At 38.7% G+C, this 27,704-nt stretch overlaps 4 protein-coding genes and 1 long non-coding RNA gene across 8 annotated transcripts in view; 4 read left to right on the forward strand and 1 right to left on the reverse strand.

Moving 5' to 3' along the window:
• Positions 1-27,704, forward strand: part of LOC124302903 (uncharacterized) — a 592,781-nt gene that overhangs the window by 382,812 nt on the left and 182,265 nt on the right. The window lies entirely within an intron of this gene.
• Positions 1-27,704, forward strand: part of LOC124302795 (uncharacterized) — a 126,233-nt gene that overhangs the window by 26,069 nt on the left and 72,460 nt on the right. The gene's annotated exons all lie outside the window — the stretch shown is intronic.
• On the forward strand, positions 570-2,507 carry LOC124302781 (probable U2 small nuclear ribonucleoprotein A'). The gene is made up of 4 exons (XM_046759340.1): positions 570-806; positions 919-959; positions 1,258-1,837; positions 2,044-2,507. The coding sequence occupies exons 1-4, from the start codon at positions 725-727 to the stop codon at positions 2,088-2,090; spliced, it is 750 nt and encodes a 249-aa protein (XP_046615296.1). The 5' UTR covers positions 570-724; the 3' UTR covers positions 2,091-2,507.
• On the forward strand, positions 2,933-5,321 carry LOC124302791 (NADH dehydrogenase [ubiquinone] 1 beta subcomplex subunit 7). Its single transcript, XM_046759352.1, has 3 exons — positions 2,933-3,141; positions 3,798-3,966; positions 4,298-5,321. Exons 1-3 carry the CDS (start codon positions 3,030-3,032, stop codon positions 4,380-4,382), a joined length of 366 nt encoding a protein of 121 aa, XP_046615308.1. The 5' UTR covers positions 2,933-3,029; the 3' UTR covers positions 4,383-5,321.
• Positions 6,754-27,704, reverse strand: part of LOC124302780 (elongation of very long chain fatty acids protein AAEL008004) — a 28,881-nt gene continuing 7,930 nt past the window's right edge. For 2 of the 3 annotated variants that reach the window (XM_046759336.1, XM_046759337.1), the window contains exons 2-5: positions 19,085-19,443; positions 14,180-14,317; positions 12,719-12,961; positions 6,754-7,630 (exon numbers count right to left, since the gene is read on the reverse strand). In XM_046759336.1, coding sequence (XP_046615292.1) covers positions 7,433-7,630; positions 12,719-12,961; positions 14,180-14,317; positions 19,085-19,342 — 837 coding nt within the window. In that variant the 5' untranslated portion in view covers positions 19,343-19,443 and the 3' untranslated portion in view covers positions 6,754-7,432. The remainder of the gene's footprint in view (positions 7,631-12,718; positions 12,962-14,179; positions 14,318-19,084; positions 19,444-27,704) is intronic. The other variant, XM_046759338.1, reaches the window with a different exon arrangement.

A 27,704-nucleotide genomic window follows, 5' to 3' on the forward strand; every position in this document is an offset into this window, starting at 1 on the left:
TGGTAACTCCGGCAGTTTTGAGTGATAGGGGGTGTCACCGTTAGAGAGGCACAGGGTCTTGTTTCCTATCCATCCGCTAGGGGCGCCATTGGCCCGGGGTATGATAGATATAAATATATACCGATAAGATAACCTGCTCATCCAAGTTTTTGACAGTTCATAACTCAGTGTAAAGTGTGTAAACGGTGGATCATCTGCACAAGATCTCAAACTGTCTCAAAAGTTGTGAGCCCTCGCTTGATGTTCATGGATTTTATTGACTTAAACATTTGAGGATTCCGTTGAAATAAAACAATTATCACGCCCGCCATGGAATGCTAGTAAACATCTCAATCATTTTTTATTCGCATCTTTCTTCATTTTTGAGTGTTATTCAGGATTGTTGATTCTGAAAAATCAGCTGTTCGGATCTGATTTATGATTAACTCACCCCGAGGGGGCAGCGCTGCAGACAGCGAAAGTGAGAACCACGGTTTTGCCTCATTATCTGAGTCATTCCCCACCCTACTAGTTTTCGGACCTGTATGTAAGACCGTGCTACCGACGCAATAACTGCTGATCATGAACGCTCCGTCGACTCGGCTGTCTCTAGTCTTCTGAGTTCGTGATTGATTCACCATAGCTGCGTCAAAACCGTAGTCGAAACGGCAAAATTAGCGTAATAAACGGAAAGGATTTGGGACACGTTTCTTTACAGTTGCTGACAAATTCATTGTCTAGAAAAATGGTGAAGTTAACACCGGAATTGATCCAGCAATCGATGCAGTACATAAATCCTGTACGAGATCGAGAATTGGACTTGAGAGGTGAGAATGTTAACGGTTTTTCAAACGACGTTGCGCTGCTTTGGCGTAACTTAACCTGAAAAATTCAATTTTTGCACCGGTTGTTGCTGAAAATCTACTTTTTTTATTACAGGATATAAGATACCAACGATAGAAAACCTGGGGGCCACCTTGGTGAGTATCAACGTTCAAGAAATAAACAAGAACAGAAAAAGAGATTAACTTGAGGTCAGAATTGATTCCAAATATATGAGAGTTGAATTATGATGGAAGAAAGTCCGTTTTTGCATGCATGTATAAAGCAATTGTTGGGGGATGAAGAGCATTTGTTTCTGTACTTCTAACATTGGCATTATGTATTATGGTTGCCTGAAGTCGAACAGTTTGATTCAAGCCTTTGGGCTTCGAGTTCAGAGTTGGTGAAACAAAAGAGTGCTATTGATGCATTGTTAACAGCCTATATTTGTTCCAGGACCAATTTGATACAATAGATTTCTCTGACAATGACATCCGAAAGCTGGATGGATTCCCGTTGTTGAAGAGACTGAAGACCTTGTTCTTCAACAATAACAGAATAGTCAGAATAGCCGAAGGCTTAGAGCTCTGTATTCCATCGCTGGAGGTGCTTATGCTTACCGGTAACATGATACAGGAACTGGGCGACTTGGACCCACTCATTCCGCTGAAGAATCTTCGGAACTTGTGTCTCCTGCAGAACCCGGTTTCCGCCAAGCCTCAGTACAGACAGTACGTCGTCTATAGATTGCCACAGCTCCGTCTTCTCGACTTCAGGAAGATAAAGCCAAAGGAAAAGGAAGCAGCCATCCTCTATTTTAGAAGCAAGAAGGGCAAGGACATGGCCAGAGAAATAGCCAAGAAGGCCAAGACCCTTGTTGCTAACAATGGCACCCTAAGCAAACCACCCACCAATGCTGAAGAACGCACAAAGATCAGAGAGGCCATCACAAAAGCTTCGTCACTTGAAGAAGTTCAACGATTGAGCAAGTTACTACAAGCTGGTCAATTACCTGGCGAGGAATCTTCACAGAATGGTATGGAAAACTTTACTAAAATTGTTTGTACGCCTGGCCTCGGAGCTTGATTAGAACATCGTAAGACTATTCTAGCAAATTGAGTTGCGAATGAATTTTTTTCCAAATAAAACATCGAACTCGATACTTATTTCAAAATCAATTTTTTGCAGATGAATATAGCGCTTGTTTATGCTCGCGGGCTACTAATATCTCCTATTTTTCAGGCACCCCACAGCAGCCAACGCCAATGGAGGAGGAGGACGATGAGTGAACGAAATTGAGGGATAAATGTTTAATAATCCGTTTACCGCATTACGAATTAAGTTCTTTTTTTTTATAAGGTTACAGCGTAATCCCGTAAGTATGCATTGCCTCCTGATCAACGTTTGTAAAATGAAATATGTAAAAAAAAAAAAGGTTCTGCATATTAAGCTAATAAGAAGCTATACACTACACAAAATACAGTATTATCCATTGGAATGTATGGATAGAAAGCGATGGAAAACCGAAATAACGGTTCATTGAAAATTCTAAAAATAAATTACTCTTTGATTGCAATGAAACAAGGTTCGGAAGCGATTTTACCTGAACGAAATTTTCTCTGTAATGTTTCTCCGCTGATTCTAATGTAAATCTCTGTTTATTTCAGCGTGGTTCGAATAAAACACATTGTTTTTCACATTATAAATTGTGTCTTTTAATACTTATTACCATCCAAAGTTTCCCAACAACTTAATTTGCTTGCAGAATTTCATCAAAACTAACCACAAACTAATATTAATAGTTGATATAATCTTACGGTTTGCATTGATGAAAATTCATGCGTAAATCAGTAGCTCAAAGATCTTCTGAATTCCACATTATCACTCAAGTTTAGGCGAACCGTTCGCGTCTGTAACACAACTTAAACTAAACTGGAGCATACAAAATCAGCTTCGAACCGTTGTAAACAATTTTTGTTTTGATTTTCCCCACTCTAGGGTCCGTTCGAAGCGTCGAAACTCGGATTAGCGACTTAGACCGCCTGAAGGTAAATTACAAGTCATACACAAACGTAAGACCCGCTTGCATTTCACGGTTACGTAAGGAGCGTCAACAGATGTCAGCACTATACAGCCAGTTCGTCAAATTCCTCCAATCCGCTATAGGTTTTCTCCGTTCCAAAAATCGGAGAATTGTTAAAAAAATAAAATTTGGTGGGCTCGGAAAAATGGGGAATACGTACGCGCACTACGTTTCTCACCCGGACACGACACCGGGGATCGATATAGAACCGAGTTTTGATCCTCAGATTGGTTTTGCGAATGGGAGAAAACCCAGAGGCAAGTAAAACCTCTCCAACCTAACCTAACCTAACCCTAAACTCGTCCTTGTTGGCAGTTTATACACGAGAGAAATTGAAAAATGAGTGAAAATTGAACGTACCTCTGTTGATGTCGGTCGAATCCGCTCCTTTTCTGCCTTTGAAACCGTTGACACCGTTCACCGACTTTGCTCGCAAAATATCCACCTTGTTTATCTCGATCAGCAATCCTATGACATAACCGAATATGCGCACACCTTATCATTCATCATACCCAGTGTTCCAAGAGAATCCAATGCTGTACCCCGCAGCTCATTCTTGCTCTCGCACTTCATGCGGAGAGACTGAGCGATGCAACTGCCCTCTTTTCCTCGAATTTCTTATGCTAGATTTATCTCAGAGTGCAACGTTAGGAAAATCGAGAGACAGCTAGTGTAGAAGACTTGTTTACACAAGTACTCATGCTAATTGTTATTGCCAAATACCTTCCTGAATTGTTATCCTAAATCTTGGTAGTTGTGGCAATATCCTGGTATTCTTGGCTCCGTAGATAAATCTGTGAATCTTACCAGTTCTCCTGTTAAACGTCACAGGTAATCCGAGGGTTAATTTTACAGTCCTAGTGAGAAATCGAGATTCTTGCCTAGTTCGACTATCTGATTTTTCTTTCTTCAGTTATGGTGGCGACTGAGGAGGAAATGCAATCCGCTCGTCTTCCCCAAGACCGTCGAGACTACTGTGCTCACATATTGATCGATTATCAAGCCTGTCGAAAGGATGTCTGGCCTTGGGCTGTGAAATGTGCTCACAAAAATCACGAGTATTTAAACTGCGAATACGAAGAGTAAGTCCAGTCAAGTAATTACAGGCCTTTTTCAAATGTTCCTCAATAATGTAAGGGGAAAAGATCTTATTAGGGTTTTTACTGCAAAGTTATAACAGCAAATTATATTTCTTTTGTTGTATCAACGATAAAAAAAGTAATTTTTCCTATACCGATGTACGTGAATTTAAATTTCAATACGAATTACTATTATTGGTTGTTTTAGTTATCCTTTAATTATTAACTGAGTATGAAATCTTTTGTCCTTAGAACTTGTGGTTTTCTACATCATGTTTTGTAATGCGAGAAAGAAAAAATTGACCAATTCGATATGAAACTATTTTCATTCCAGTTACATCATCAGAATGAAGGAATACGAACGTGAACGCAGACTTCTTGAGAGACAAAAAAGAAAGAAGCAGGCAGAAGCAGCCTAGGATGAATTATAGTTGATCATGAATTGAATCACAAATATTTCTGTAAGCGCAGTAGCGAGTAATATATATAAATACGGTGTTCAGTTTCTTTATACATAAACGCATCGTCGTCGATCACGTCGTGTACATACAATAAAAAACTAAAATTAAAAAAAAAAAAAACAATCTGTGATTCCTTTTACAATACGTTATGTAAACAAATTTCCTTTATTCAAGTCGATCTTTTATTCTACAAGTACCTTGTTTCCATAATATTTTCGTCAAACTGACTTTGTAATTTATTGCTAAACTATTGTAAGTCGTCGCTTGTACGAATAATGCGCTGTCTGCCAGTGACCCTTAAATCACTTTTTCACGGGCTCTTTGTCAAAAATCCACGACAGCACATTTTTGCCTGGCTAAAATGTAAGCAGCACAAAGACAACTTTCAAAATATATTTTAAACGGCTCCGAGGTACAGTAACATTTATTAACGCCTTAACCTTACGGCTAACTTGTTTTCGGTCCGAAAAAAAATGCGAGTTCAATTCTGTACGAATTATGTGATAATATAACTCGTATAGAATCGGAGTCGCATTTTATTTTGGACCGAAAACAAGTTAGCCGAAAAGTTAAGACATTAACGTATATGACTGTAAATGATGATCAGTCTACAAGAGGAGAGGACGCTTTTGAAAAACTTGAAACGCCACGAAAAAACCAATATGGACGGAAAAGTTGGCGACACACTTGCTACTTAATTTCGTCTCGTCGATAATTTTAGGGACTAAAAATGCAACGAGCACTTACACAGACGCAGTGAAACGACGACGCAAGAATAACTCGAAGTGATAATATCACCTTGGACGGGATCCCAAAACCCGAAATAATCAAGCTTGGAAAACGAGTTTGTATAACGACTACGAATTGCCTATAATGATTTGTATTACTTCATATATTTTATTGAAAAAAAAAAAACAATTCATGACATGTATAGAAATATAGTATGTATTTACAGAATAGTTTACATTTATACATTAATTGTTCGTATTATATTATAATTATTACTTTTCATAAATAGAATTTTTATAATCCGCCAGAGTTTCTCGTTTATTAAATAATAATAATAATAATAATGATGTATAAAAAAAAAAAAAACGAAGAAAAATTACGAATCGGTCAACAGTCGACCCGCGGGACTGATTGGTTTATAATTCGCGAGGATTGAACTACTGCGCATGCCGCAAAAATCCTCACATTACTGTTGTGGACAAGTTTCAATGAGCGTCACTGCACTTCGTTGTGCGAATTCAAGCGGTGGCTGCATCGCCCCCGTAAAAATCGATAAGGCAACGCGGGTTTTCCTTATCGCACAACGTTCGCGAACGTCTTTCGGTCAGCGTTACGATAATCCTATCCACCCCTAAAATTTCGTTATCAAGAAAACGAGCGTGTAAACGCTTGTATCTGTAACTGCAGATTATACAACTCCCTGTACACGATACGTTTTTTTCTTTCGTCGGTGAAACTTCATGCCAAAAATCCTGGTACGGTGATTTATTTACGGTGTGCGTATATATAAAGGTGCGTTCGTAAAATTATAAATAATTAAAATATATTGACTACATTCCTATGTTACATCGTGAGAAAAAAAAAATTGTGATTTTTTTTTTTTTTTTTCACTCATGCCTATGCGTTCATATTCATATGCATATTGTACATACGTGTATTAAAATCAAATTCCATCCTGTGAAAAACTTTTATATGCATACACACACACATGTATATATATATATATTTTATATATATATAAATGTATTACCGAGTATATTTAAAAAATAATATTTTAATTGTATTTTTGACCAAATTCTTTGTTTTTCTTCTGTCTTATATAATAGAAATAATAATAATAACAATAATAACAACAACAATAATAATAATAATAAGTGTTTTCTTTTTATTTTCTAATTCTTTTTCGCTTATTTCTGTCAAAACTTTTGCCGACGTCGCTGCTGCAACTTGCGGAGAATGTAGGTTACGTGTTCCAATGCGGGAAATATATGTGTGTATACATATACACAGTATGTGTTTTTATGCACCTATGTTTACGAAATATTGCACACATACACACAGGGCACATGTACACACTTGAGCAATTTCACAACCTGTATTGTATATCATTATTATTTGAACGACGATTTTTCATATTTCAATATTAACATTTACGGTTTATTCTTTCAACATTCGTCAGTGCTTGGGTGCATTTTTGTAGATTTGAAAAATTCACGTACTGATTCCTGAGTGATATTTTGCAATTCCGAAACGTGATTTTTCTTGTTTTTTGCCATTGAGCAATTGATATTACGTTAGTTGTCAGTTTTTTTTTTTTTTGTTTGTTTCACGAGACCTTTAATTACAGTAAAAATTAATAATCGTCATGGTAATTTCCGAATGATATGCAAATGACATTTAAGAAATACGAAGTTTAATTATACGTGTCAAATGCAATTTATGTATTTGTATACGTATAATCTATTACGTGTGTGGTACGATGATTCTATACGGTTTAATATTGAGCTCGAGTCTCGAATCTCTTGGCCATGCCTTACTTAAATAAGCCCGTCCGTATTAAAATCGCGGTATTTCATTACGCCTATGATAGTGATTAATGCATAACGTTATATTATTACATAATTTCTATATATATTTACAAAATTAGCCTTAAGCGTATGTACACTATACGTGTAAACTTAACGAAATGAATTTGCACAAAACATGCGGCGTGTAATCTATTACTTACTTGACGTATAAAATAATTTATGATTTATGGTTAATTAACGCTTATTTCTATGCTTGTGTTTATATATATTATAACATATTATATATCTATATAAATTGATCACACGTTAATTTGATCGGTATTATACGATGGGGTTTTCGGGATAAGGTAGAAAAGAAGTTAGGACGTGATGGGGAGAGAAAAAAAATCAAAATAAAAGAAAAAGAAAGAAAAAAAAAAAAAAAATGACAATGAAAATAAGGGAATAAGAATTGGCGCGCGCGTCTTTGAACTAATCTGATTTAACAGCCTTTTGTTGGATAGTCAGCTTCTTCGCCTGTGCTCTGCGGTAAGCTTGGTTGTAAAAGTCCGAGAACAGGACGAAGAATATTGTCGAGTGTAGGAGCAAAAGTCCGGCGACTAGTTTCGGGTATCCGCAGTCAAACACCAAGGCTTGGGTGCTGTGCACGAAGACGAGGAAAAATTGTACCTGAAAAAGAAAGGATAGAAAAATTTTTCACCCTTAATTATTTACCTTCTAAAATCGTACGCGATACGTAATTTCGCGCTTGCAAACATTTCGCACAAATTATATTTTACAACGTTCAATATCCGTTTGATACTCTTGCATTTTCACCTGCGCTTGCCTCTAATGTATTTGCATATTTGTACATACGTGTAATATAAGTACACTCGGAACGAAAGCGACTGTTTATTACGTCCAATTAATATTTCGAAACGTTCTGGAAAGGTTTTCGAGGTAAAAGGTATTAACCGCAGAATAAGTCACGCCCCGAGTGAGACAATTAATGCGAAATCGTCTATATAATGATAATAACAGTAATTATGCCAGTTTTCGATATTCTGCAACTGCATTCAATTACACACGCGCATAAGCGTATACGTAAATTTGTATGTATGTACGTGAACTTGCGCAGCTCCGGACGATCCGTGCGAGTCACAATGTATGCAATTTCTACATACATATTCATGACTAGATATTTTATAAAGCTTAATATCGTTGCAAAGGTCATGAAATTCGTATTCTCGCGTGCATGCGAAAAACCACTTTTGCCGTATATTTCTCAACACTACGCAATCCACAACAATAACGACGAATCCCGAAATGTTCCAACGTTAAAGACGAAATTATAATATGTAGAAATAAACGAGGATGAGGAATGGATGATTGAAAATTTATGTAGATTCTATTTTCTGTATTTTCGGTGACCGTAATGAAAATGAAACAAAACTAAAAAAAAAAAAAAAAAAAAAAAACAAGAAAAAATGAACGACGGTGTGAAAGCTGTTCTTTTTCGTTTTTTTTTTTTCAAATTGAGGTTACCTTGAGCGTGGCGCCACGTGGCCGATTTCAGAGTTTTTACGAGTCTGTCTCGTTCCTTCGTAAGACTTTGAATCGATTTAAAATTTCTCGTAAAACGATCGTGCCAGTGACGGAAAGTGCGCTCTGGTCAACTACGGCTGAAAAAATGTCGTAGAAATTTTTAATCTATTTATTTCACCGTGAGGTAGGGTTTGAGGTTATAGTTTCCAAATCGTGCGATCATCAATTCATACGATAATTTATCCGTCCTAGCTGATCAGAGCTCACTTCCTAACATTAAAACGATTACATGTCAAGAAATTTCGAATCGAATCGATGTTCTACGGGATAACAAGATGGACATTCGTAAAAACTCTGTAGTCGGTCACCTGACGCCAGCTTAACTTTGCGCCAGCTCAATGCGGCTTAACTTTGATCGCGGGATAGCCGCGCAGCCAGCGACATCTGGCGACGAATCGTCGTACCGACAGAGTAAATCGTATTATCACGCGTCGTAGGTGTTGCGCAGTCGCAAACATCGCCGCTCCGATTGGGCGGTTAAATTAAAACGCTAGCAAATTTCGCAAGCTTGCGAAATATTTCATAATTTCGACAGTGCATGCATGGTGTGGTAAAATTGCAAAAACAAACCTAATTGCGGTATAATAGTCGAAGAGGCGAGCGTAGGGATCCTGTTCAATCGTGTAATAATAAAGATCCTAATAAGGCCGGAGGCAGCGGCGGATAATTTTGTACGCCGAAGAGTAATTAGCGTAATTATGCGTTCGCGATAGACCCGCAGGGGGAGGGGGAGGACAGACGGAAAGGTTCGCTCCGTCAAAGTTTAGCAATTGGCGGGTGTGCGCGGGCACATTCCTATATTATGCACTCGTGTGAGGCAGGTTCTGTCGCGGTGCTGCAAAGGCAAACGGCATATCGGAATGCCGAATTATTACACCATCTCGGCTTGAGGCCGATCCGGCCTTTACGGAGAACCGCGGGCCTCGCAGCCTCCGGTTGGGTCCAGGTACCCAAGATCTTTACGGAGGCTGAACGCTCGTCTGCGAGTTGGTGCTGCACCAGCACCAGCAACAGCAGCTGATCGTGAGTCCTCGAGCGAGTAACGCGAGTTGAAATTGCTCAACGTCCTTACCGACATTTTTCACTTTCCCCGCCATTCTATCCTGTCCTATCCTTTCCTATCCTAGCCCATTCAATCCTGAAAGTCAGTACTCCGTCTCTTTCTCGAGAAATTCATCCAGGCTCTTTTGCACACGGAGATTGCTGCTGTAACGAAAGTGTCGAATCGCGCGATCGCTCGTCCGCGACTTCAAAGACTGTAGCACCGGCAGAAATCGGATAATTCGTTCGCTTTGATTATAATAATATATCGCGGACCTGTTACATCGCACAATGCAAACCGTCGCGAGTCTCGACCGTGCAAAATTCATTCACCTTGCGAAATAACCGCTGCGCCGCGAATTGTCTGGTCCAGTTTTTTGCCTCTCTTTCTACGAATCGACGCAGTCATTTTTACGGTTTATACACTTTCTGCGGCCCTGCCAATTGTCTCAGTGCGAATTTTGTTGCATTTTTCACGCCTTTCGTTATCTGTAATTTATTAGACGACAGCGCGTCATTCCAATTACCGAAAGTGCCATTCGGTGGCGGGAAATACAGCTGGCTACTCTGACTTCGTCGTATTTAGTTATAAAAGTCGTTGTTCACCGGATATTCTTCCCTTTATCAAGTTAACGTCACAACATAAAAGTCCCATAAGTTGCACGAGTTTTTTCTTGCCTCTCCGCGCATTCAGTTCACCCGAAACGATCAGCTGATCGTTCAGACCGGCGCCATATTTATGTAGCGATACACGTGATTTGGATTTTATCCAATCGTTTTAAAGTATTCCGGAGATTTTTCCACAGGATCTTTCAGCTCTTCTCACACGTCATTGCAATTTGGCGGTTTGCGAATGGCTTGGGAAAAATGTTGAATTAATATGGAAAATTCGCTTGCCGTTTTTTAACTCAATTTCTTTCTTCGTAAGTATTAAAAAACTCGTCACAAAATTTGCGAGATCAAATGAGCTGAATTCTTTCTACACTCGTATAAGGTATATGTTCTCGACTGTAGAACTAGTTTTACGCGCTCGAGTACAGAAAGAAAGAGATTTCTTTCAAGTCACGTCACGCCAGTTAAATTACGTCCGAGAGTCGTAGAAATTATACGGGATCGATGTCTCCTCGTATTGCGCAAATTTACTCGACAGAACCGAGTCAGCCAGCGTTTCTGACATAGAATTTTCATCCAGTTTCCTGACTTATCCTGGGATTCCGGTTCACAAATATTCTCCACCGATTCGGGATGCGCAATGAAATTGGCGAATCGTGACTCGGCGCACAGAAATCGAGTCGGTAAAAATCGCTTAGTCACCCGCACGAGGCTGGGAGTACAACTTTTACGCTATCGCAACTAGGAAAAGAGTGAACGTTGTCTCGAGGTGACCGAAACCGTTCGCCTTTCATTCTGAAACAACAGTTAATTCGGCGTTTTTATTGCCTCTAACAGTGGTGAAAGAAAAAAACTTACATTGTATAAAATACCTTTTAAAAATGAATGGGCCGTAACGTCCGAAGTGAAAAAACCGTCTCAAAATCGCCGTTGACGGTGAACACAAGTTAAAAAACGTTCCTAATGCGTAATTGAAATGAAACTGAATAAATTCGAACAACGTAAGCTAAGGTAGCGAAAATTTGAGAAATGATTTTACGCGATTAGAAAGATCAAAATTATTGAAATAATATGTTGTTTTTTTTTTTTTTTTCTTTACCTTATTTTCTTCATTACAGAGATTTTCAACGGTGTAATAAATCCTTTACTCAAATCCTAAACGACGCAGCGTCTGTTACTCTAATTTGCTCCGATTCGTTTTTATTATCATTGGCGCAAATGACGTTGTTGAAAGTTCCTTCTCTGCTCCTGATTTTCGATTCGAACGTTTCGGCCGAATCATCCTTAATTATAGTACTATATTCAACAGTCTTTTGCCAAACAAATTCCACGTTTGGAGCACAATATTATGTTCGCACAATATGTAAATTTGTAAATCGACGTGGATAAAATAAAAACGCGGCGCGAAGACGAATCAGAGTCGAATATTTGCGAGGGTAAATCGAACGGACAAGACGTATTTTCACCTTTCCTATTTCCTTAGTTTTCCCTACCGCATCGAGCAAAACGCCCCGCTTAAAACAATACCGTTTATTTCGCAACTCCGTATCGTTGAATTCCCGTTTATCCCTACCGTTTCTCATTTCGATTCCCCGTCTCCGTTCCGAGACTTGGGCGGCTGCCTTATACATCGAGTGTGTATTTTGATTATAGCAATCTAGACGATATTGCGAGGCGGCGTTCCTAATTCGCTCTACACACTCACAATCAGCGCGGTTGAGCAATGATTGACAGCAACCTTAAACCGCGTTATTCCCACCGCAGAACGATCGTTACTATCATTGTTGTGATTTTTTTCCATCTCTCCTTTTCTTCCTTATATCTTCAAAGGTACACGTCGCGTTTTTTTCCCCTCACTTGTCTCTTTTTATCCGACAATTACTTCTCCTCGTTTTCTATATTTCACACGCTCGCACCGTTTTGTCATACCAACGATCTTACAATGCGCCTGCCGCCTCGCCGAATCACCCTTTTTGTCTTCTTTCTACAATTCGTCAATCATATCTAGGTTATCGAAAGTACAAACCTCTCACTGCGGTAAAGCGGTCTAAACGCGCGCCGCTGCGGCAAAGTCGCGTGGCTTATTTAAACACAATTACTTCGCGCCAAAAACTTGCGCCCATGTAATTCCGTGCTGTGCGGTAATTAAGACGGAAGTAAATTTTTTCCAAAAGAAAAAAAACAAAAAAAAAAAAAAAAAAAGATAGAATAAAATTTATACCTTTCGACAGAAATATGTCGAGGTCGGTCATTAGTATGGCCGGTTCGCAAAAAAACCAAAAAAAAAAAATCACATATTTGTACGTAATTATTGCTTCTCATTCGATTCAATAAGAATTCACATTCCAGCTCAATTAATGTAAATTCAATCTTTGCGAGACTAGGAAAAACTTTCTCACATAGTACAGATAACTTGAATTCGAATACAGATCCTCTGTTTCCCTGGACTGTGCAGAATCGTCGGAAAAATTTCATCGATCCCCATTATCGATAAAATCCCCCCCGGCAATTTATACTCACCAACTGAACTGTGGTGAGGTGTTTTTTCCACCAGAGGTACTTTTGGTACTCGGGTCCCATCGCCGATAGCATGTAGTAGGCGTACATGACTACGTGAACGGCGTTGTTTATCAAATTTCCAAGTGTCCCGTGGCCCCCGGCGATGAATTTCACGCACACCCAAGTCTCGAGGGGCGTCAAAGAGTGATGGTAGAGGTGAAGGAACGACACCTGGCTGTCCTTTTTGCGTAGAACGAAGAATATCTGGAGAGGAGGAGAGAAGGAAAGAAAGAAAAAAAAATAAATAAATTAGAATCAAATAAAAGCAGAAGGAGAATGAAAAAAAAAAAAAAAGAAAAAATTATCATCGGGTGGATAATTGTTCATATTACGCTAAAAAGATGATTCGCGATAACTCGATGAAACGTGTTTGCATTACCGCAAATTTATTTCACCCGTTAACATTACCCCGTGCAAATTAACACCGTACGCAGGTTCAAACGACTGATTAATAGACGAGCTAACGTTTTTATATAAATATGTCAGCAAAAACTTGCGAATAATTTTTCTTCCATCTCACTGTATATTTTTGTATATATATATATAGTTGGCATGGAATACCTCATATATATCCCCGCCGATTTGCTTCATTATTTTTTATGTGATTCTACAACCTAAAAAAAGAGCTCACCATTTTTTTCAGATTTTTCTTCCGTACCATTCTTTTTTAAAAAATGTTACAAACCCTTTTATGGTCTTAAAAAAAAAAGCCATTTTTAGATTTTTTTACAAAAATCAACATAATTTCTAGGTCCCAAAACAAACATTTTGTGCCGTAGTTCAGAGTGGAGAATTGATTCATTGTATTTTTTAAATATTTTTTTAGAGGAATAATTTTTCTTATTTTGTATGTATACAAAACAGACGTTATGTTTGTAACATTTTTTAAAAAAGAATGGTTGGGACGAAAAATCTGAAAAAAATGGCGAGCTCTTTTCTCAGGTTCTAAAATCATATAAAAAATAATGAAGCAAATTGGCGGGGGTCAGGGAAAATGTCCTCTCAGTTGGCACGGAATGCGACATATGTACTGTTATCATTTACACCGATCGGTTAATAATATCCTGAGAAGCGATGTGATTAGCGTGCGAATCGCGAAGGCGAATAATTCGTATCATTACGCGCACATCAAATAAAGGTGTTACGTGACGAAGGGGAGAAGCGAAGTGTTTGCTCGGTCTCACCTTAAATCCGGCATATAATCGTGTATTCATAAATACCAAATTACTACATCCCAGACGTGTTGGTCTAAGCTTTGCGCAAAGAAAGCAAACTGATTTAACGAACACGAATAAGATTAGACAGCGGTCAGAGATGAACGAACGGCCAAGGTTGACTGTATTCGACTCCTCGCGCTGTTATAATAACCCGTCAAGCAGGCGATTCGTGTTCGTATCGTTAATTCGTCGGATGTTGGCTTACCGTGTCTGCGAATTCGGTAAATTTACTGATGAAGTACCACCAGCACAAATTGGCCATCCGCAAGGCGGACGGATTGTGAGAATAATCGACCGGCTGACATTTGTAGCTGTAGTCCAGCAGCCATCCCGACATCAGATGCTGTAATGGGAAAACCAGTCCATTCGTTTAGAGACTGTTGAAAGTCAAAAAAAAAAAAATAATAAAAAAAAAAAAAAAACTCCCGTTTTATTATGTTATGATTACCGAATTTTTTTTCTACCAGCCAATTTTATTATTCTGCAAGACGTCGGCATTGAACGAATATAATATTCACCAAGGGAATTTAACTTCGCTAATCTGTTCCGGCATCTCTTTATATTTCACACTGTAATTATGTATTTAAGCATCGGTTGTCACGGGATATATTTTATCTGCGATATCGACGACCAAAATAGTTGTGCATTAGTTAGCGAATTTCTTCTTCTTCTTCTTCTTCTTCTTTTTTTTTTTTTTTGTGTTTTTTCTTCTTATTTACGCATTCGTCATAATTTATTTCAGCTTATTCAATCGGAGAGTGTAAGACAAACGTCGGGGATATACCGAAATTTTTATCCACGACTGTATTTACGGTAATTTGCGTCCAAACGACACGATTGCGCGTTAAATTGCACATTGGCCGGATCCATTAAGAGTTCATGAAAAAATCAACATCCGTATAATTGGTAATTATTTTTATTGTTGTTAATATTAATAGCATCGTAAATTAGAATTGCCAAAAATTACCGATTTTTGGTTAAGCCGCTTATATTTTCCCGATTAATCGAGGATAATGATTATGTTTGAAACTCCATTAATCGACAATTATTATTCTTCACGATAGGTTTTTTTTTTTTTGTTTTTTTTACTCCCATGCATGACGCAGAACAATGTCAATTTATACGGTTAAAGTATCAATTATTATCATCGTCTTACTTACCAATCGTAAGTACCTATTCGATGCAATTAGTGAAAAATGAATAAATATTTTTACTTGAAATTGAAAAATACCTTGAATGAAACAATAGATTAACAAAAAAATTTTCCGCCATTAATACTAGGTACAGAAATTTACGTAACTTTGGTTTCATATGCACCGTTTAAAAAAAAAAAAAAAAACGAAACAATCGATTGTTCCATTAATTTTTACCGATTCAATCGAGTCGTGTTCGACTATTTTTTCGATTCGATTAATCGATGCATCGATTATTTTTAGATTACCAGCCGTCGCTTAAAATGGCATCGATATTTCTAAGGCTTTCGTTGTAGAAACTTGTGTGTATTTTAAAAAGTAACGGCAGTTTGTAATTTATTGATAATAAATTTATTCTCCCCTATTCCGAATTTTTTAAAATTCTTCTCTTCGGATCTTGTCGACTCTTTTTATCAAATCGTTGTTGTTCTCGTTGCATAGATATTAGTTTTTCTTCGCACGCGGGAATTAATCTCTCGACGATCTTGGAAGGCGCGCCATTATTGCTGCTACCGCTGCTGCTGGTGCAGAAAGAACGAAAGAACGGAGGCACACAAAGATACCGGCAAACGCACACAAATCACTATGCAGCCTTGAATATAGAAAGTCGATACAGGAAATTCCTTGGAGGGAAATATTGTTGCTCAAACTTTCGAGAAAAAGCGCGGCTTTGCATCGCCATACTTTATAACTCTTTGCCGGCTTGAACCTAATGATTTCGTATTTCCTAATCATCGTTTCATACGTCTCTGTGTATATGCGTAAGTTACAAGTACCTATACGCGTATGTAATTCTCAAGTGTGTTACAATCTCCGATGACGAATCGAAACCAAAGTAAACGCGGCAGGTGAAAGGTAAAAAAATGGAAGAATATAAGATGAAAAAGATGTCCACATTTGCGTTTGTTGGATGAAATTTTTTTTTTTTTTAGGAATTACAAATTCTGAAAGAAATTAGAGACTGTATTCGATCGATTCTGACGAATGGAATTTAATGCTGTTTTCAAAAATAATTGAACATTTTTTTAGGATTAATGATTATTAGGCGTGAAAAATCTTTTTCAATAATTTCCTACAACACAATTTCCGCCAATGACATTGAACGCGAATTAAAGACCATTAGTACTATGAGCAACAGAAACGATTCAATGGAAGTTAGAATAACAGGGATAAGTTATCAGAAATTTGAAAAACGGTTCTCTTTTCCCAATTTTCGATTCGGATAGTCCGACTGATTCGCAACCTTGAATAACGAATCTCTGTTTTCTACTCAATATCCGAAAGTCGGCCATGAACATACAAACACTGTTACTGTTGAATTGCGTGTAATTACTGTTTCAATGGCTATACTCTTACGGTTTTGGTTACGCACATTCCGAAATGAATGAGGCGTATTTTTTATTCTCATGTATTTCAACCGGTTCGTCGGTAATTATGAATTTTTAACCATAAGGAAAACAAGCAACTCGATTCCAGTTTACGACTCGTCTATGTCGTTAATTTTTTTTCACCTAACAGGCGTGTGCAAATTCGTTAAAACGCACCCGCGGACTTAACAAAATCCTCTCTAATAACGTAAGGTCGCGGTATGTATTTACAGTAAGAATGACTAAAAATAATCGATTATTTTTCAAACTCCATTATTTCTCCTCACAAACGGTTTTTGTTTTCTTTACTCTAACGAACGACGCGATGCAATAAAAATTTATGCGATCAAAGTATCAATTACCATCATTGTTTCACTTCCTAAGATACCTATTTGAAATAACAAGTGATGGAAAAGTGAATAAATATTTTCAGCGAAGCTACAAATTATCGAGAAAACTTTTCCGCTATGCATTGTTTAAAAAAAAAATAATTTTTACCGATTCAATCGAGGCGTGTTCGATTATTTTTTTCTAATCGATGCATCGATTATTCTCAGTTCAGTGGTAATCGGCAGACTATTTAGGTGTGGGAAGAGGTAAAGTTGAAGACTCGAAACAGTCACGGAGAGTGATGGAGCACGTTTACCCCTTACCATCGCCTCGAGTTAGCAAATTGCCACAAGAGTTACACCAGACGCAGTCAGTCAAGTAAAATTGGTATTTAAATTAGGAATTTCACAAGTTCGGCTGTACAAGATTCGGACGCCAAATGCGAATGAATAATCAACCATACCAGACGCTCGTCAAACTATCGTCCAACTGTCGTCCAACTGTCATCCAACAATCTTCCAACTATCGTCCAACTGTCGTCCAACTGTCATCCAACAATCGTCCAACTATCGTCCAACTATCGTCCAACTGTCGTCCAACTGTCATCCAACAATCGTCCAACTGTCGTCCAACTGTCATCCAACAATCTTCCAACTATCGTCCAACTGTCGTCCAACTGTCATCCAACAATCGTCCAACTATCGTCCAACTATCGTCCAACTGTCGTCCAACTGTCATCCAACAATCGTCCAACTGTCGTCCAACTGTCATCCAACAATCGTCCAACTATCGTCCAACTGTCGTCCAACTGTCATACAACAATCGTCCAACCATCGTCCAACTATCGTCCAATTATCGTCCAACTATCGTCCAACTATCGTCCAAGTCGACGGATTCACGGCATAAAGCGATCGCGAATCACACTCGTTGTTAATCGTTAAACCCTGGCGTAGATCATAATTAAAGGGTACGTGAAAGAAGCGACAAGCTGCAATACAGAAACCGTTCGCCGCCAGTGAAATGATGTTTTCGTTCCTCAAGAAGTCAGTCGGTCAAGGTTGCATCTCGTGATCTGTCCGTGCTACTTTCTTCCACGACGTTAACAATTATTATACCTATAGTTAGTACGCGGTTGTAACACGGAGTTCCAGCGGTTTACAAACTTGTCTCGCCGAGAAGTATAACTTGCGAACGAACGCACGCAATTACAATCGAAACCCGCCGAACGAGTCTCCTTGCAATGTTTGCATCGTGTATGATTCTAATTTTACAGCGTGAAAAAAATCTCTGTTTACCGTTGTTATACTGGGAAATATATGTAAGTTAGAATTATAACGGTTCGAATAACGTTAGAACTACATATGAGAAAATAGTGGTAATTTAGTAACCGTTTAGTATGCTTCAATACGGTTGTCGATGCTACATTTTCTGGTCATTGAAACGTCGAGTCCGTTTCTTTAGTTTACTGTATTCTTTTCGTTTGTGAACAACGGTTAAAATTATAACAATATCGAATGACCGTATAGTCGAAGAGAATGATAACCCTTTACATCAGATTTTCCGGTCACACCTGCCAAAGTTAATTTTAATTTTTTACCAGTGTTATGCGATCGATCGATTAATCGAATAATTCAGTCTTTAGATTGATCGTTTTTTTAATTAATCGATAAATCGACATTTTCGATTAATCATTTTCCCGAGGAATCGATCAATCAACGGTTTCGATTCATATACCGATTGAACTGAAGAATTATTATGAGACGATTAATCGTTTTTTCGATTAATCGACTAATAAAAACCGTCGATTAACCCTAACAGGTCACACTTCGTTAGAATCGTGATATCTTGTTTCAACGACGAGTTCTAAAAATCTAAAACAAATATCTACGAATCGTTTAAGGATCGCAGGAAAAGCTCTCTCAGTTCTCCTAACCAGAATTGATTGTTTAAATATTGTAAATAATCGGCAAACTTCCAAGAAAGTGCCAAAAATGTTTAACAAAGGTCTTTATTTAGCGTGAAGAATGGCGCGAAGAGGCTTATTTTCACGACTTATGGACTCTACGAGAGGTTCGAAGGATGTTTGGGGTAAAATTTACCCAGAGCGACCAATCAGGGTTGATCGATTAATCGAAAAAACGATTAATCGAACCTGCCGACCAATCGATTAATCGGATAGCGTTATTTTCTCAAGCTCTTCGTTAGCTCGCGATTTCTTACCTCGTACATCATCCCCAACGAGAAGAGGACCTGGAAGGCGTTGTAGGCGATAAGGGTGCCGCGAAGCTGGAAGGGTTTTTTATTCGCCATCACCCTCGGACCGAATATCGTCACGCCGTAGAGGTAGAGGACGACGATGAGGAAGGTGGGGATCGGCGAGTCCATAAGGGGCCAGTCGCTCACTCTTGGGTCCGATACCGTCGTCAGGATCTCCGTGTACTGATCGAGGGCCATCCTGACGAGGTATTCCGCCCCCATGGCGCCCCCGAAAGCTCCGGTCCTGTTCGTGTCCTGGATTTCATTGCGCGGCTCTGGCTCACGCTCCGCCACTAATTCTGCCGCCGCGGACGCCAGCTTGCCTGAAATTTTTTCAAAACTAATCAATCTCCTTTGTTCAGGGAAATTTTTGGAAACCGGAAGATCAAAAAATATTCAATTGTTCAAAGATTGACTTGCCCAAAGTTCATACAATTATAAAATTGTTATATTCGTATGGAGTACAAAGATGTATTTAAGAATTCTAAAACAGAATACACCGGGACAATCTGTTGAAACTTGAAAATGAACCGCGCATGCGCGAGTTTTATCGGCTGTTCGCGCAGGCTGGCCAATCCGAGTTTTCAGCTGTCGAACTCTTTCTGCCGGCGATGCGGTTGATACGAATTTTCGAGGTTAGAATCTCAAATAATCGAGGCAGCGACTCGGAAAGGTTTCGGAAGCGTTTGTTGTCGGGTCGGAAAGTTGATTCTTCGAAGAACGCTCGGAATTCAATGCTTACGCTCTTTGAAAATTCAAACGTAGACATTTTGCGTAGGTTGGCCCGCCTGCGTCGCGGACAAAATTATCGCTGCGGGAAGATTTGGCCGATCAATGAGATTTAATTATTTGGCGCATGCGCGGTTCATTTTCAAGTTTCAAGAGATTGTCCCGGTATCTACTGGGTTTATAAAGAAAAGATTAAATATCGATGTTTGATCGGTTCAGATCGTTTCAAAATCGATGATAATTTGGCAGATTTATAAACACCGTTATTTCGTAATGTGGACAATGTTACATATTTAATTTTGCAATCCTGCATCGACATTGATCGTACGAACACAAATGGCAATATTAAATCAACCACTGGAAAAAAGTAAAAATCCATTTTAGTTCCTTTGTAAAAAATAATCTGTCTGAATGAAATGAAAGAAAACGTAGAGTGAAATTATCGAAAAATACTGAATTTTCATTACTTCAAAACAATTCGAATCGAACCATCGACATCTGAGCTTTTCTTTATAATTCTGATTTGTATTTATTAATGGATTTTCGTGGCTCACGAATATATGCTTGTATGATAAAATACCCAATGCAATTATTGTGAAGTATCGATATTTGCCCAACGAAACTTTTCAATGGATATTTTCACGGTGAACAAGTCGAATACGATCGTTTGGTAAGAGTGTATGACGTAATCATATCTGTGTCATCCGATATATAGCGTCTGGGGTTCGATGACTTATTACACATACAGAAATTCTTTTGAAATTTTTCTCTCGCCTTTTCAGTCATCTCGATGACCTATATTGTGTATATTATAATAACGTTCAGTGTCGATGAAAGTGTTAATGACGTTTGAATCATTCCGTATGCATTATTCATACGCAAAATTCAAACACTCGAAAACTTCACCTCGTTTGGCAAAATATGTAAATATTTTACAATGATTTCTACTCCCTATTTACACAGGCACGGTAAATTTATGATCACAACGTGACGCGAGTACCGTTCGTCATCTCGTGTATCAGGTTCCATTCGGACGGACATCTCGAGTTCGATATCTAATCAAACAAACCTACATTCACGTTGATTAGAAACCTTGGCAAGAGAATCGTTGATTCACACCAAAAAATTCGCCCGCGTGTTGAAAGAAAGAGTCGAGATCCGAACGGAAAAACAAATGAAAGAAAATAAGAAATAAATAAAATAATACGCAATTGCGCAGAATTTGTGAGTAAGAAATTTTTAAAGCCTCGCAAGCTGTCGATGAACTTTTTTTTTTCTCGAGCTTTCGATTGTCGTTCGATAAAAAAATTAAAAAATAAAAAAATGTACAATCAAACTTCATGGAATTTCAAAACTTTAGAAGAAAATGGTTTAACCATTATTTCGTTTGTAAAATACAATATCTGGGCATCGATTGTTTTACGTACATATTTACCTCTTATTACACGACGGCAAGAAAATTACGCAACATCCGCAGTATAGATATATTTGCGAAACTCAGCGTAACGCGTTTTATTCCTTATGTCTCTACGGATGGGTGAGATTTTTTTTCTTTTTTCTTTTTTTTTTTTTTTTGCAAATAAATTGCAACCTATTACAATATGTGCAGTAATATACCTAATCAGAAACGTATTTCGCGCTTCGACCGGGTTTCTCCGCCGCTGTCCGCATGCGATAATAATAGCTGGGTGATGATTTCTCCTCGTAGGATTCGAGCGAAGTGTAACGAGCACAGAGCTCATTGTGAAAACAACGGAAGAGAAGAGTCGCTGCATTTGCGGAGAATGATTTATCGCCGTAAATGACATTATCATTCCCGCGTCAATCCAGCGGATTTAATAATCCAGCATTTGCGATTATATAAATTTGCGTCGTAACTGTCTTAGCGCCGATCGAGTTTTCAAATCAAATGATCAAAACACAATTAGCTATTCATACGTACGTGTACGCGCGCGATTTACGTCCTTGGCTCAATAATTATTATGATAATACAAAGCTGCGCAACTTGTCTGCAAATTATTTTCTTCCGGACGACGTAATCGGCGTCTCAGAAATTTCTTGTTATTACACTACCGTCGATATTCTCTTTGAAGATTACTCAACGAGGAAATAAACAAACAGAAGAAAAACGACAACGAAAACAACAAATTAAAATTATTCCGCTGAGAAGGTTTCATGATTGTCCGAAAATCGATACTTTTTGGTCAATTTTATTACGAGATAGTTACTTGAACAGATCTTTTTTTTTTTTTTTTAGCGGTTTTTTCAAAACCGCCGTTTGTTAATCGCAATCAAAATCTTAGCAGTATTGTAAAGAGAATTATTCAACCAAGCGAAGATGATGTAAAAAAAAAGTCTCCAACGGACAGCGAATTTGGAGAATACAGTCTTTTAGTAGTCAAAACGAGTCGTCGTAGAGTGAAGTTCAACTGATCTAATAAATTTTTGGCAATTTTAAAAAGATTTTAAACAAATTTTAAACAAATTTTTACGACGATTTTAAATAAAAATTACTCATACACAATGAATTTCATCGCCAGGGAGTCAATATTACCAAAATGTGGTTAAATCTTTTCAAAATCAGGTTCGTGACTCACGATAAGACGCGTGGCAATCCAAAGTTTGACTCTTGTTTGAAAATACAATTCTCGAGACCGAGGGCATTGACCCAAATTATCATCAACGGGGATTTCCCATGGCAAAACCGGTCCTTCCGGGTTCACCGGGCGAATAAAGAGTTATTAGCGTTTGTCTGCAGTAATTGCGAAGCCGCCTCGCGTCGCGCGTCAAAAGAACCCGGACACGACATTCCGGCATCAAGGTGGACTCGTGCTTATTTTTCAGCCTTTGTTATTACGATTTTTCCTCAGCAAGTTGACGTGCCGATAAAAAATTTTGCGGTCAAAGACAATTGCGAGAGTTGGAATAATATTATCCATAAAAATAAGGATTTCTTAAGATTGGGAAAAGAAAGACAAAACTGATAAGGTTCTGGGAATTTTAGAAGAACAGATCAATGCTACTTTTCGAGAAAATTTTGAAGTCGTGATGGTGTCTTTTTTTTTTGCAAAAGTCTCTGAAGAGATCTCTTTTAAAATTCCAGCAAAGTTATTTCGACCGTGCAGGAATCGGCGAGTTTTCTTTTTTTTAACAAAAAATTGAGCGGACATTTCAGGGTTGAAAAATATATTTCGAAGGGTGGAAGAGCCATGAATGAATTTCTTGTTATAAGACGATGACAAAAGTTATCAGAGGAGATTGGGGCGGGGTTGAAATTCCGAACTTGAAAAATTCCGAAAGCGTCGAATTATGAATTTTTCGGTGGCGACACTTGAAGTAAAGAAATCAAACTTTGACGAAACATCAAAGTTTCCAATTTTCCAAAACCCGACGTTCAAAGTTCCGGAAGTGCGAGAATGAGAAAATTAAGAAAATCTGTAACACCGAAATTCCGAATGATCGATGATTTTCGGTTTTGTGAAATTCTACCGCTTTGATTTTTCTTTATTTTCTGATTTTTCACACCCACTCTCGTTGAGTAAACTACGCTGTACGAATATATTTGAATTTTCAAAACATCACCCCATCGAAACGTTATATTTCGCAATTCTGCTCCATCAGAACCTTACTTTTCGGAACTTTGCTCTATCGTAACTTGAATTTTTGAAATCTTCCATTTCGGAACTTTGTCATCTCTCCAAAGTTTAATCTCTTTCCTTCAAGTCTCGCCACCAAATAATTCGGAACTATGCGTTTTCGGAACTTTTCAAATTCTCAACTTCAACCCTGCCCCGGGACATCGACGACTTCGAAATAGCAAAAGTCTTATCCGACCTTCGAAAGGCGAAGAGTTTCGCATTCTCGGGTTTATATGAAATACCGAGCGTTTGCCCGGTGATTGCATCGTACAGACGTTGAACTTTCGAGTACGAAATAGGCAATGATAAACGAGATTGGTACCAGTTCGAGAAAGGCTGTGCAATAATTCAAGCGACGTGTAACAGCGATAGCAATATAAACAATATCTATTAAGCATTCCCGAGTAGCGCAAGCTCTCTGACCCGTGGAGATGCGGTTTTGAATAGAATATACGGCACGTCTCCATCCTCTGAAACGTATCGGCGTCGAGCAAGCAACAGCGACAGCAACAGCGGCAAGTTGCGTTCAAGGACGATGACCACTCGTTGTTGAGCAAACTCAGATCACGAAACTCGCATCAATTAAAAGTAGAAAATTGTAGAAAACAACAAGTCGGCTCTCTCTCTCTCTCTCTCTCTCTCTGGTGAATCGCGCGGTTATTATCATCACTGTTAATCCATGGTGCAATATCCACTTGCAGTTGGCACGGTGAACGCGTACGACGGATATACGATGATTAATCGACACGCGCGACTTTGACGATTTAGGATTCGGAATTTCGAAAGGAAGCAAGGTAAAATAATCACCGCCAATCTTGTCGCTACCGACAGAGACGCTAAACGCGAATTAAACGACATTCTCATCGTGTGACGGACGCTGAGCAGAACGAAATCGAACAACGCAATTATTGAAATATTAGCATTTTGAGAAAGGATTCTTAAATAACTAAATTCTTGTGTTCTTCGACATATTCCAATGTATCCAGACTCATTTTCTTCATCGTAAATATATCCGAAAGTTTCAAATAATGGTTATTTCAGGAGTGGATAAACTTAGTTACAGATACCAGTTCGTTAATCACATCGTCGCGTTGTACACTGAGAAAAATTTCATTTGTTACGGTAACTAGAAAAATTGAGTAAAACGGGTATCGTTAAGAGAAACTGTTTGAATATTGTTGGAATTACGTAACCAGAAGACGCTACGATACAAAATCGATAGATATTTTGAATATTTGATCAGATAACTCGAGGAAATCTGCTCAGCGAGGAGAATGAGGCCGAAAAAATGAGAATAGTACGAATAACACTGAATTTTGATAATTTTGAAGGTTCTAGTTATCGACCTCTTTTCCCAAATCGTTGATATCTCAGGTTGCGTTATTCACATTCGTCCAGAAACATTTTTATCATAAAGTGTCCACCACGTAGTCCCAGCGATTTTTTAAACAACATTCCCTCTTTCAATTCGTCCATCTTTTTCTCAACACTGGTTCTGCATCATCATCATCGTCATCATCATCATTATATCATGTTCAATCGCACGCGGCATCCTCTGGGCGACAATGGATGCGAATTCTTGTACATTGATCGATAAATAATCTGTCACAGCGTTTGAATCGCTTCCTCGAATGTCACGTCAAACGTAGGTATATCATAGTCGTATATTTTCATTGTACCGCGATCAGTCACTTTTATCGCAGGAATGGGATGCGGTACGTCGTAGAGCTTGCGCAACGGCGGAAACCGTGTTGCGTAAAAAATTATCACCCTCCGAAGCTCACCTCGGAATAAATCCTCGGTTATTCGATCCTCCTTCGTGAATCAGCCGATCGCTACGTCGAGCGTGTTTTTATATATATATATATATATATATATTTATCCTTGATTCGAGTTATATTATCAATTACAGGAGGGATAACCCTTAGCCGGGAAATATTTAAAGCCCTTCTGTCTGTAACGCGGCGCGGAAAATCCTTCGAACTACAAACGGCGATCGCATAAACGGAACTGACTCGCGATCATCGTCGGTACGATACAAGATCCTCGTTTAAACGAACGAACGAATCGAACGGTACGTGATTTCCAGAGAAAGTTCCGCGGGCCGAGAATGAGATGGAAGAAAGCAGCGGCCTATGGGAAAGATACGAAAAAAGTAACAAAATACGGCGGGGAGGGGGGGGAGGACGAAGAAAGAAAAAAAAAAAGGAAAAGAAAAGAAATTTAAAAAATCGGCGAAACATCGACGGGAGGAATCGCCTGTTCGAGTTACTTTTTAGCCGCTTTTCATTGGCTCAAAGAAGATAAATACCGCAGTGACTGACTGTCCTGTCTCCTCGTTCGTACTTATAACACTTATAGTAGGTAAGTGTGCCGCGCTTAGCTCGAGCCTCGAGTTCCAACCAAGACAAGACCCGGACTGCAGACAGGACTCGGAGAAGGCGAACGACACGGTCGCGGAATTCATTGTGCATCCTAGGTTTGTCCTATAGATGTTGTTCGTGCGCGTGTTCGTGCATCCGCGGAATTATCCACGGGCGTGTAATTCCGCCGACGCGGCGACGTGCAAATGAACGATCGTTAGTCCAGTTTCCAGTCGGCTGGCTCGAGTCGCCTTCGTTTCAACGGATGGAACACCGTAGGAAATTACGCAAGGAAATACTGTAGTACCTCTTGAATTAGAATCGCTTTTAGGGATACGCGTCTCAAAGGGTAAGAACGGAACCTTTGTGGTATCGTTTCGTTTTTCGTTTGTCCGTATGTCCCTTTTTCCCTTTTTCTCGGGGAACGGTGGAGGTACGAAGTTGAAATTAATATCAAATGCTCAGATCTACGGTCCCTTGGAGGTGTGAAAAATTCAAGCTTCTAAGTCAACGCGATCGAAAGATACGGAAATTTGTGTCATCTATTTTTGTACTCGCAAACTCACTCGCCAATTCAATCAGAGTTCAATTCGCGCTCGTCCGGGTTTTGTTTTTTTTTTTTTTTTTTTTTGTATATTCTCGAACCTAGAAAGAAGAAATTTTATTGCGAATCGGGGCGAGAAAGATTTGAAAACGAAACAGAATTTTGAGGTATAAGTTTTAAAGTTCAACACCGTTCGGCGTCAAATTCAATACCGTCGGTGTGAATTGTGCTTTTTTTCACACCCGATGGTATCGAATTGTATAGAATATTTCACTAATAATATTCGATCGTTTTCCAAAACGCGGAAGTCCATTTCGCGTGGAATTTAGTAATTCTGTATATTAATATAAAAAGATCGTAAAAGTCAATGACAAAAATACAGAAACGGCAAAAAATAAAGATATAGAAAATTTCATATCTCGGTTTGAATTGCCATTGATTCGACCCTTCGACGTTTCGAAATTTTATGAAACAGATTTCTTTCTTCCGTCTAATTCGAAAATCCGATATCGCGGAATCCCACGAATGTAACTTCTACGTTTTTTTCAATCATCTCCCAACATTTTTACCCCCCAATCAACCACTAACCAAAGGAGTTAAAATTCACGCGAGTTATCGACTATGAAAACAAATTTTTTCACAACGAACATTGTGAAGATTTCACTAGTTTTGGGTCATTTGTTTGCCCGAGTCACGATTTCTCCTCGGACACATACCGTTCTTCAAATCTTCTCAAAGATTCAATCCATCCAAACAATTCTCTCTGTCTTCATCCGCAAGCGTTGCAAAAATTAAAAAAACCTTTATTACATTCCATACGGTTAACTATTCATTGTCAGTGCGATTATAATTTTCAACGGTTATCTTACAGAGCGGATGACAATTTGCAAAGGAAATTTACTGAAGAGGATAATTAAAAGCGACTGTAAGAGCCGTTTTCATTTAGAAAAAAAAAAAAAAAAAAAAGAACAGTTTAACTACGTTTTTGAAAATTTTTCGCTTCAGTCGCACTCACAGCCTTTTTCGATTTTCCTCCTCAATTTCTTCGCACGCGTTTCACTTCGAATAGTCAATTTGTATCTTTGCACACCTGCCGGCGAATAGTTGCTAGCCCATCGACCGACTGCTGCCGGATGATTTTTACTTTCGAAATATTTCGCTTCGCCATGCGCACGCGATACAGGCCGTTAATAAACAAAACGGGACCTGTCTCGGGGCCTCACCAAGGACCCAGATACCGCGTTGCGGTGCCAACGTACCTTACACGCCTCTCGAAACTCGTTTGGTCCACCCGTAAACTTACTCTGTAC

Source organism: Neodiprion virginianus, chromosome 4 (genome assembly GCF_021901495.1).
Source record: "Neodiprion virginianus isolate iyNeoVirg1 chromosome 4, iyNeoVirg1.1, whole genome shotgun sequence".
NCBI lineage: Eukaryota > Metazoa > Arthropoda > Insecta > Hymenoptera > Diprionidae > Neodiprion > Neodiprion virginianus.